We start from the raw sequence: 11,886 nt of genomic DNA on the forward strand, positions 1-11,886 counted from the left end.
CCCATTGTTGTTTTGTCTGTTTTCCCTCTTTTCCCCCCCCCCCCCCCATGCTGAGCTTCTCCCTTTCCTTCTTTTATTTCCCTTGCACATGCAGTTTCCTTCATGCACATTCTCTTTCCACCTTTGTCTTTTCCTCTTTCCCACTCTTCCCCCCCCCGTTCTGTTTTCCTCTCTCTTGTCCCTTGTCTCTTGTTGTCACTCCCTCGTCCCTCTCACCCGGTCCCCATTCCCTCTCTTTCTATTTCTCTTTCCCTATTACTAGCCCACTTTGTATCACTCCCTCGCTCATGCTGTCTCATTCCCTTGCTTTCCCTCACCCCCCCTCCCTCACTCCCCCTCCCTTACTCCCCCTCCCTCCCCCCCCCCGTGTGCACTCTCTTCCTCTCTGTCTCCATCTCGCTCTTTTCCCTGTGTTCCATCTCTTCCTCTCTGCCGTTCCCTCCTTTTTGTCCTGCTTGTTCCCTGTATCTCACACCCTGTCTTCTGACTTACTCCCTTTCTCTTACTTGCACTTATTTTCTCCCTCCCACTTCTCCTGCTTCCTCTTTCTCCCTTGCCCTTCCCCTCCTGCACCCTCAGCCATCTCTGCTCTTCTCTCCCCCTGCTTTTTGCTTGCAGTGTCTCTCTTTCCATTGCTATTGCCCTCATTCTTTCTGTCTCCTTTTCTTTCTCTGCCTCCCTCTGTCCAGCAGATGATGTCCACATTTTCCTCAGAGCTGTCTTTTTAGGTTCCATGGCCACTGAACATACTCAAACTGCGAAGTAACATCTGCAGTCTTCTGAAAGTTGTGTACTGTCTGTTTACGTTACTTTTTCTGTGTCAGAGCCAAGATTAGCATTACAGTATCACCAAAGCTATGGCATGAAAAGTCCTGTGCTGATTTTTCTGCATTGTCCTCAGCTGAAGTCCAGTGAGGAAGGCGGTCTGCAGCTGGTGTACCAAGGTATCTTTCTCAAAAATCAAATTGGTCTTGCACTTAATTTCTTGCCAAGTTGAAACCATTTTTGTTTACTGTTCCTTTTGTGCTTCGTGGTATTAGCATTGTCTCATCCTTTGCAGAGATCCTAGGGTATGGGTTTACAGATCCTTCTGTAATCCATTCTGCTCTCAGGAGAAAGCATGTGGGGCTTTACAATCTTTATACTAACGTAGAGTATTGTTGCTTTTAGTTATTCAACTTCATCCAAATTATTTGTAAGTCCAACACTCCTATAAACTTGCCAAAGTAAAAAGTACTTATGATACTTGGGCTCAGTAAGAGTATCCTTGCATAATCCCAGAAGTTATCTCATTGCACCACAAGGAATAATGAGTCTCTGAAGGTGAGTTCGCTGCACGTTGCACCAGAAAAAGCTGTGAAGAGAGTTGGGGGCAATATTCTGATATATTGCATGAAGTATACACAGTGCACTGAAGGAATTTTCTCCCCTTCCTCTTCAGTACTTTGGATATTCCTTCCTCTTAATTCTGAAACAGAAATCTTCAGATTGAAGCATAGTACCAACTTTATTTCTTCTCTACAATTAGTAAAGGATGCATGATGATGCTGGTTTTCTCAGTGGTTTATATTACTGCTCAAGCAGGAGCAGAGCCATTCAGAGGGGCACTTCTGGAAAGAGAGGATCACACTTGTAGACTTTTGCTTACATACTTCTTTACTGTAGAAATGTTTCTAGAAGTAACCTGTACTTTTTGCTGTTAATGGCTTTGTCTTACTGTTCTTAGTTGCAGGCTTTTTTCTTTTTTACCATTAGTTTTCTTTCCTTCTCTGTTCTGTGGCCAACATAACTGACTGCTTAGTTCTGGTAGCTGTGGATAGGACTGTACATACGCTACTGTCCTTCTGCATCTATCCAGGATTTTTCTATCTTCTGTTCTCACACCTTTTCTTGAAATGCACAAGTTCTTCTGAAATGTGTATGTTACTGGGGTGGCAGGAGTAATCTGAGGAGAGAGCTGTTATTTTAGTGAAGTCACAAGTTTAAAAATAGTTACTGTAATGGAAAAATACAAGAAAGAACTGACTCTGCCCTCAGTGCAGAAGAGCAAGCATTGCTTCACAGAACCATAGAACAGCCCAGGTTGGAAGGGACCTTGAAAGATCATTTGGTCCAGCTTTTCATGGGAAAGGGAGCCTTGATGAGATCTTCTAGAATCCTGTCTAGTCGCATCTTGAAAACCTCCAGTGATGGGGACGCTACCACATCCCTGGGAAGATTTTTCAGTGATTGATTATTCTCGCTGTAAAAAACGTCTTTCTTATACGGAGATGAAACCTCTTCTGGTGCAATTTGTACCCATTGCCTCTTCTCTTCTCCATGTGTTATCTGGTGAAGAGACCACCTCTATCTCTTTGTAGAGTACTGGAATACTGTGATAAGATCTCCCTGAGCCGTCTCTTCTCCAGGAAGAGGAGACCTAACTCCTACAAGTCTTACCTTGTAGGGCAGGCTCTCCAGCCCTTTGATCATCTCCGGCCCTCCTTTGGATCTTCTCCGGTCTGTCCACGTCTTTTTTGAATTGTAGAAACCAGAACTGAACACAGTACTCTAGGTGTGGCCTGCCAAGTACTGAGTAGAGTGGGATGATCACATCTCCATCTCTGCTAGTAATCCCCCTGTGGATGCAGCCCAGGACCTGATTTACCTTTGTTGCTGCAGCAGTGCTCTGCTGACTCATGTTCAGCTTGTTGTCCACCAGCACCCCCAGGTCCCTTTCAGCAAGGCTGTTCCCCAGCCGCACAGATCCTAGCCTGTATTGGGCCCTTTGGTTATTCTGTCCCAGGACAGGACTTTGCACTTGTCTTTGTTAAAACTTCATACAGTTCTTGCTAGCCCACTCTTCCAGCCTGTCCAGGTTTCTGTAAGATGGCTTTCCCTTCTGATGTGTCCACCTCACCACCCAGTTTAGTGTCATCAGCAAACTTGGTGAGGATGCTTTCAATCCTATCATTCAGATTACTTATGAAGATGTTGAACAGCTTGGGGCCCAGTATCAACCCCTGGGGGACCCTGCTTGTGACAGGCTGCCAGCCTTAGTAAAAACCATTGATTATCACCCTCTGAGTGTGGCCTTGTTGGCCAGTTTCCTACCCATACTTAAATAATTTCCTACCCTTTACTTAAATATTTGTGCCTCACCCCTCTAGAAATGCCTTACGACACTTAACGTGTCCTGTTAGACTGGTGTATTCTGAACTGGTAAGTTTGAATTTAATTAAATAACATGGTAACAGTCTATTTTAAGTCTCTTCAGAGTCTGCCTGTCCAGAACAATCTTTGGATACAATTTTTCTTTACATCTTTAGCTAAGATGATGAAGAGCTGTTTGTTTATGAAGGTGGGCAGGAAAGCCTATAGATACACCTTAACAGATATGATGCTGATGTAAAATGCTTCAGGCATTTTGCTAGTGGAAGTCTTCAGAAGTGCTAAGTGGATTTTGGAAGAATACTTGCAGAAAATTGACTAATGCTGGGCTTTGAAATAATTATGACTTGTGTTTTGCTTGTTAGAAGTTTTAATGATTTGGTTATATCTTGTTGCTTTAAAGTCTGGGCCAGTGTAAACAGGAATAGACTGATTTAACTTTTTTGGTTTTCTTGGAGCTGAACAGAGTAACACATACTAAGGATTAACCTGAACAGAGCCTTATGAGAAAGCTTGAGGCAGTGATAACAGGCAGGAACTGGATATATACCAGTATGGCCCACCGCAGAAGTAGTGAGGAAAAACATATCAAGCAGAGCACTCGGGATTTCATGCAAATCCTGTCTTTGAAGAATGGCTGGAACTCATCAATAGCTGTTGTAGCTTACATGGAGAAGGCTGGTTTCCTGAATCAAAGGTACCTACTGAAAAGGAGTACCTTCTTTGTGGTGAAGAAATCTAGACATTACATGGCCAGGTTGCCAAGAGTGCAGTTTAGCGATCTCTTTGCCTGCAATCCTGAAATAGACACGGATGTTTGAGCTTGTGAAGTGTTTTTTTCTGTAAGGGAAGGTGAGGACTGGTCAAGTGAAGCTGAAAAGCAGAGGGTTTCCAGTCCTTTGTAAGTTGATTGCCACAGGATCAGTATATTTGGGGAAATGAGCACACGCAGGGGATGAATTGTATCTAGTGGACATCTTTCCAGTTAGGTTGCCAAGATTTTTGGAAGCCTTTACTAAAGGTACAGCTGATTTCTTTTCCTAGCAGTTAAATGATAATAGCCATTCAGAGTGGCTATTCAGACCTTCTGGCCCAATGCCAGCATAATTGGATTCCTACTTGCAATCTAATATAAATCTGTTGGGTATTCAATTTAGGGAGTTCCTCTGAACTATTTTTAGGGGCCAAGCCTGACTGAAGAATGGAAAAAGGAATCTGAAACTTAATTGATACATGCCCTGTGTTTTAGATAGAGCTCTGTTCTAAGCAAGTTAGCTAGTAGTGGATGTCAATGAGAAGAGTTACCTCTGCTGGGTGACTGATACTACTTCTCTTTCTGACAGGAAGCTCCCAGCACAACTGATTATGCCAGCAGTGAAAACAGGCAAAACCATTTTTATGATCCTATTTTTCCTGCTCTTGATGCTGAAATAAAGAGAATTGAACTTTCAGGTCTTAATAGCCTCTTACAGCTAAGTCTTCATGAGAAACTGCTGAACCCTATATTGCAGTCCACTGTAACTTACTGCCATGGACACTTGACCTTGCTCAGGTAGTTGTAGCTTCTCCGCCTTTCTTACTGGGAAAGAGGATACACAGGAAAATCAATGGCCATCCCCAAGTTCCTTCATTTCCATGGCGGTAGAATATACTCAACAACCCTTTTAGCTTGCTGGCAACTACCCTTTTTGACACCTGCCTGTTGATAGGATTTGGTGTCAAAAATTGTGAATCTATAGAATTAATGTTGTTTTGATTGATAGTCTATACCAGAGTTGATCATGTAGATTTTGAAAGGACTTTTGGTTCCCTTGGATCTGCTAAAAATATGAAGTGTTTTTCCATGTCAGTGCAGGATTGTGTGCTATAATCTAAAACAGTACTGTAAGAATTATACTAGCTGGGAGTAGGGCATATGGGAGAGACATAGTAAATTTGTTCTTGTTGCTAAACTAATTGATATTTGCTTGGATTAGACGAATTTCTTACAGATTGCAGATACTTGTAAGATGTCACAGACAGACTGTTGGAGTGCTACAGGGTTTGTTTCTGACTGCAACCCTTTATTAATATATGCAGGACAGATTAACGACGCGCCAACTATTTTTCAGAGAGCACTAAACAGGGAGATCTTGCAAACTGAAACTGCAGAAAGCCTAGAAAGAAAAGTACCACTAATACAGTAGAAAATGTTAATACAGTAAAAATTGCCTTCAAATATGCAAATTCAGCATCCCCAATAAGAGGTAATCTAGGCAGTGATATTCAGCTAGAAAAGAGGAGCTGGAAGGGCAGAAATGCTAGAGGATAACTCCTGTTGAAAGGATTCAGCTCATTTCCTACTGAAACCCTCCAGACATGACCCCCGTCCCTCAATCCCAGAAAAATGACAATCCTAAGGTATTCCTCACTCATATGCTTGCATATTTCTAAAATGTTTATTTAATTTGGTGGGTTAGAACAAGGGTTGGAACAATGTAAAGTAGTGTATTTTAAAATTCCTTGTGGAAGCATTTGTAGGGCTGTCTGTGGAGGTTATTTGCTTGATTTTTAAACTACAAAACTTGTGCCACCATCCGCCAAATATTCTATATAAAAGGGAGACATGCTTTCACAAGAAAAGAGTTGTTTTTCTTTCATGTTTTTGGCATCATAATTTTTTCATTTTACAAACATTGTATTACCCGTTTTAATACCACCTTAGAGATGGAGTGAGAGGTGAAGGATTTGTTGATGAAACATTGGCAATTAGGATTTCGGAGATCCCAAGAAGCAGAAAACCTATTAATAGCACAATTTCTTGGCCATATTTTCTATGTATTAAATATTCAATTAAAATTCAATTAGGATTTTTGTTGGAAGCCAGTATGTGCTCTAGACTAGGCTTAATGTTTGCAGTCTAAGTATGGTGTGTTCAGTGATGTGAATCTGTAGTGTTCTTTGCTTCAGAAGCTTCCGAAAGCATTGTTTTTTCTGGATCTAGCAATCTTCAGCATCAGTCTCACATGAAGTTTGGATATGCTTTGTCATCTTTAACAAATTTGGATTTCTCATTCAAGTCCCCAGAAGCTAACTTGCTAAATGAGCTCAATGTCAGAGGCTGGGTACTTATTTTTTTACTCCTGCATTATGCAGAGGCCTTAATATTGGGCTGGTTCTGTCAGAATATGGAGGTAGTGCATACGGTTTACATCCCTCTATGCTCTCCTCCTTTAAATAAGAAAAGGCATTAACTGCTGCAGAGGCAGTTCAGTGTGGAGTAGTTACAGGTTGATGCTTTACATGTTTCCTGTAATCTTCCACTGAAACAGCACTGAGAGGTTGCAAGGTTATTCATTACTGGCTGATCCAGTTCATAAATGGTAGGATACATGAGTGGCATGCCACAGCCAGCTTTATGTGCTCCCCTGGTGACTTCTTTTGGAAGAACTCGGGAACCAGCTGAACTGCCTGGATTGTCTTGTTCATGTTATCAGCAGCACCCTGATCCCTGTTGACTGTGTTCCTTGTAGCCTGCCGAAGCCCTGTACCCTGTGGTCACTCTGTGAGCGTAGAATGAGCAGGAGTGTGCAAAGTCATTATTCTTAGCTATTGCACAAATTGGGTGCCTGGCAGAAGCAAGAAAGAATGGTGCTGTGCTCAAAGAACTAAGTCATTGCCTTAGCGTCAGAATAGCCAAGTAGGTGTAACTGCTTGTGCTCAGTCATTCCAGTGCTCTTTCTTCAACAACACATGTGTGAACTCTTATACTAGCTCCAAAATAAACTGAATTATCCTGCTATTGAACCACATTAACAGTTTAACTTTGTGGATACAGTGTGCTTCTGTTGTCTTCTCTAAATTGCACCACTGTATTATACTGTGAAACTGTCCAAGATTTCCTTCTGCAGGTAGGTGTCTATCTTTTGTTGAGAGATGAAGCGATTGCTGAGACCTTTTGGATGTAAAGGTATTATATAAGCAGAAAACAGTTCATTATTTTTACTGTATCAGAATACAGAAAGAATCATACCATTTACTTATTGACTTGGGGATTCTTTGCTAGTAATCATAATGTGAACATGCAGAATTTAAATGTTACTAGTAAAGATTACTGTGTGCTCTCATTCTAGTTTAAAATGCAAGTGTCTAAAGTATTACATCTACCTAATTTTTGAGCCAAGGATGTGAACACACAGAGATTCGATTCAAAAATAATCTTCCAGCCAGTTTCTTCATAATTAAAAAAGTAGGGATTTCAAAAATTTTTAACACCATTGTTTTACGATTAGGAGCTTTCTCACAATAGGGTACTAAATGTGTTGTTAGGTGAGCACAAACTAGGGAAAAAGATATGAACTGAAATTTAAATTTAAAATGCAGGGCTCTTGAACAACCTAAATGTATAAGTTTGTGGACACTCTTACATCTCTCTTTTAGGATTCCCTTGAAAATGTCATCATTGCACTTAATAAATATGATAGCCACAACCACTGATAGCCTTCATCTAGCTGGTCTATCAAGTGCATTTTTTTACTGTAGAAAATGGTTTAAAAATTGCCTGTTTGCCTATCTGACTCAAAAACCATTTTCTCTGTTTATTCAGTTATATCATCTACTACAAATACTGGTTTTACAGCATGAAAACAGCTAAGACTGAGTGAACTGCAGTTGTTTAATCCTTGTCAACAAAATCAGTTATTAAACATAAAGCTGGTTATTTACACAGGCTCACTGAAGACTTAAGATAGTGATGCAGAAGCAGGGAGCAGCCTAGTTCACTCCTAAGTCACAGTTTTCTTGGCTAAGCAGCGAGGGAGATAGTTTTCTGTGAACTGAATGTATGTTTTGCAATCATTCACACCTGCTGTTCTCAGCTGATTCTTCAACTCTGCTTTCATGACCTGTTCTTCCTTCCACTGAAAGCCTTCGGAATTTGCTCTTGACTTTGCTGGAAAACAGGACTGTATACTAATTATTTTGATTTAAAGAATAATAAGTTTAATGGTTTACGTAAAATACTGCATTCTGTACCTTACTTAGTCATAAGTGACTAATTTACATCTGATGGAAGTGCTAGTCATCTTAAATTTTTATTACTTGGAACAAGATCAGAATTAAAAACAGGGAGGAGCAGAACAGATTCTCAGATCAGGATTTCAGTGTAAATCATTTCCGCTTTTTGCCAATGTGTTCTTTGGGGAACTGATGATGTAAAATATTTTGATCCAGAGAGGAAAATGTTCTGCTTATTATTCCAGTGAAATAGCTTTATTCCTTCCTTTGTCTGAACAGGTGAGTATCTGAATTTGGTGTGAATTAGTCTCTGCAGATGTGGTTTGGGGAAAGTGGACACATGCCAATGCAGCATCATTGGTGCACGTTTGCACCTCAGGGAAGGGAGAAAAATCAAAGTGCAGAAAACCCTTTCACTTCCATTTTCATCTGACTCCTGTCACCCACCGGAATACCTCAGTGCAGCAGATATGGGCCATGTAGGTTATGTACGGGGCAGACATTTCTTGGAATACAGTGGGCCCAGCTGATCTAAGCTGCTGTGACAGGAATGCAATGTATTGCTCATGTAAGCCTAAGAATTTCGTATTTTCTGGAGAATGTTACGTTAGCTAGCTTTGCAAAGTTTTCTAATAGCACAATTTTTGTGTTGTTTTGTACAATGTTACTGCTGTGGGCAGCAGTGTACTCTGGCAAGTTTTATGCCCTTTACGAGGAGAGCAGACTCCATCTGATTATCCATCATACAGGTTAGGCAGCTTTGTGAAGTCTGAGTACTGAAGTCTTTCTTCTCTGCCTCTTACCATCCAGATTCTGTGGAAAGGCACTGGAAGGCCAACAAGAGACGAACCTATCTTGAAACTGCTTAATGGAGACTTTAACAGTTAGAACAAACTATATTAAAGCACAGAACCTTCTAAGTGTGAGGTGAACTGCTGGGTGCCTTTACTGTGGTGACAGTTGCTATGCTTACACTTAACATACTTACACATTATAGCATATGTAGAGGTGATAAGGACAAGCTTTATTAGTTACATTGTTGCATCAATAATCAGTTTTCTAACACAAAGTGGAGATCTGTGAATATTCTTTGTGTTGTGAAATAATGCTAAAGAGTGGAGGAACTCAGATGCCTGTACTAAGTTTGCCTGAGAATGAACTCTCTGTTTTTGTTACCAGGAATTCAGCAGCAGTGGGTCACGGCTGTTTCTGCTATGCCCTAATGCGTTCAATTCCAGTTGCCATCTACATTGTTTTGGTAACAAGTCTGCGTTACCACCTGTTCATATGGAGCGTCTTCTCGCCAAAACTACTTTATGAGGGAGTGCATGTGTTCATCACAGCCGCTATCTGCCTGTTCTTCACAGCCATGGATCAGAACCACTCTCACAAAGTGCAAGACTGAAAATAAGTGTGTGGTACGCAGTTCTGCATTGCAATGTCCAGTGTGTCACTAGAATTGGAGAAGGAGAATAATGGCTTTAAATTGTTGTGTAGAATTTGATGAGTAACTTTGTTTATGTTAGTCAAGATCAGGATTTGAAGGGCCTGTCCTATTTCAAAACTGAGTTTGCTTTAACAATGTTGAATTGAAATAAACTGTTCCTTCATGGATAACTTTTGTTCTATAGCTGTCATTATAGCACTCTCCAAAAATAGAATGGCAATATTACATGATTTGAATTAAAAATGTACATCTTAATATAAATACAGACCAGCACCTCATGGGCACTGGAAAAATCTTTTGCATATACAATTTTTTTACCTTCTTAGACTACAGAATCCTAAAAATATGCAGGATTTCTTGGTGCTGTTCACAAGATCTTATATTCATTAGCTTTGGGGATTTTTTCATTAGTTTTGTTTCTAGCGTGTGCACTGGAAGTATTATTAAATTATTGTAATATTTTACAAATATCCCAGGTAAGAGATTTTTTTGTTTGTTTTGCATAGGCAGCATTTCTATTTAAAGGTGGTATTTTCTTTGTAAGGTGAGTGCAATCATTATCTGTAATGGATTTCGATCTGCACTTCAGGCACTGGATAAGAAATGCTAATGGGCTAACAAAGTCATGAGTCTTCTATGGAGTCCATTCACTGCTAAAGTGTTGTGTTTCTTTTTATTAATGTATAAATGTTAAATCAGGTTGGTGGCAGCTGTGCTGAACATTTGATCATGTTTTCCACACTAGGGTAGAGACTTATGAGCCATGAGCAGGGAAATAGTTTAATGGGCTAAGTTACCAACAGAATAAAAGGTGTGTTTGCATCACCTTTCCCCTAGTGACCTGTCCAGCCACCTCACTTGAGTGTGCTATAATTAATTCCTAACAATGTTGTTTTCCTTGCTTCTGTCAAGAAGATACACATTGATGACTCTACTGAGCATCAGTATTCTTTATGTGGGGTTTTTTGCCTCATATTTTTGTCCATGTTAGCAGCCAATAGGATTTAATCTAAATGTATTAGAGCTGTAGCAGAAGTGAAGCATGCAGGGAACTCTAATTTTTGTTATAAATCTGAAAATAAAAAGCTTTTAGGCCCTATATAGCTGACAGCACATTTGTTAGGATCACTGATACACTTCTCATCTCATGTTTCAGATAGAGCAAATCTCAAAAAGTAGGCCTTTCGTTTTTACACATTAATAGTACACCATCTTGATCACTAATAATGACATTTTTTTCACCTGTAAAACAACAAAATTTTCAGTACCCTGGCCACATATTTCTGTTCACCTGGAGAAGGGACTACTGGATCTTAATGATTCACTGTGACCTGTTGAAAGTTTGAAAATTAAATACTTTTAATAAATTTTTTTTTCACTGCAAATTACGGAGTATTTAAAATAGTTTGTATTTGTGAATGTTGTACACATTTACCATTTTCATAATTTTCATTATTTTTCTGGTTACCTGTTGCCTAGCAACCATATGGGGATTATTGACATCTTCTCTGTTTGCTTACTTGGTTAATTCCTAAGCAATCCTCCCTAATGTTCATACAGAATATGTTCATAAGAGATTTAACTCAGAGAGAAAGGGTGCTAATAAAGAGATGGAAGAGGTGGAGGGGAAGTTGCTTCTGGGGTACAGAATCCTAAAACAATGTGGCCTGACATTCACAAGATCTTTTATTCCTTTCTTCTGGTATTTTTTGCTTCTAGTATATCTCTTGGACATTTTGTCAAATAGTGGAATCTAAACTATTGTGTGTGTATTAAGGTTGCATTTCTTCAGATTACTTACTTAAATAATCCTAGTGTCCCCTTTCTTCTCTGAAGTTGGAAGATGTCCAGACTGAATCCAGGAGAAAATAAATGGCTTGGAAAAACTATGGTTTTCAAGACCAGGAGAGGAAGGAAGAAGGAAGAACTTTGACTGCAACTCTGTCTTGGGTTAACACATGAGTTTGGGTGATATTTCAAGAAAACATGGTGCTTTCAGCTTCAGAATTGCCATTTTTATTCTTTTTCACCCTTTCTCTTTGGGTATAGGCAAATGAAATACTATTTTATCTTCATCAGCTTTTGGGGAGACAGTGAAGAAGTGAGTTGATTCTTGCTGCTCTGGCGTGGTTATCAGCTGAGGGTGCAGCTTCCACAGGGGTACCCTGTGCACAGGCACAGACTCCTCCTTAAATAAGTTCTAAGCAAGGATGTTGTGTACTTCTCTGTTTGGATGAAGTTTTGACACATGATAAATTTTTCCACTCAGCATCTTTGCTGCTGGTCACTGCCAG

The 11,886-nt window shown here is 40.0% G+C and overlaps 1 protein-coding gene across 2 annotated transcripts in view; it reads left to right on the forward strand.

Moving 5' to 3' along the window:
* The window catches only part of PIGG (phosphatidylinositol glycan anchor biosynthesis, class G), a 94,206-nt gene extending 83,318 nt beyond the window's left edge, over positions 1 to 10,888 (forward strand). The window contains exon 13 of one of the 2 annotated variants that reach the window (XM_010566021.1): positions 9,325 to 10,888. In XM_010566021.1, coding sequence (XP_010564323.1) covers positions 9,325 to 9,550 — 226 coding nt within the window. In that variant the 3' untranslated portion in view covers positions 9,551 to 10,888. The remainder of the gene's footprint in view (positions 1 to 9,324) is intronic. The other variant, XM_010566024.1, reaches the window with a different exon arrangement.
* The last annotated feature ends 998 nt before the right edge of the window (positions 10,889 to 11,886 follow it).

This window comes from Haliaeetus leucocephalus, unplaced genomic scaffold, assembly GCF_000737465.1.
Source record: "Haliaeetus leucocephalus isolate CR32 unplaced genomic scaffold, Haliaeetus_leucocephalus-4.0 Scaffold201, whole genome shotgun sequence".
In the NCBI taxonomy this organism is placed as follows: domain Eukaryota; kingdom Metazoa; phylum Chordata; class Aves; order Accipitriformes; family Accipitridae; genus Haliaeetus; species Haliaeetus leucocephalus.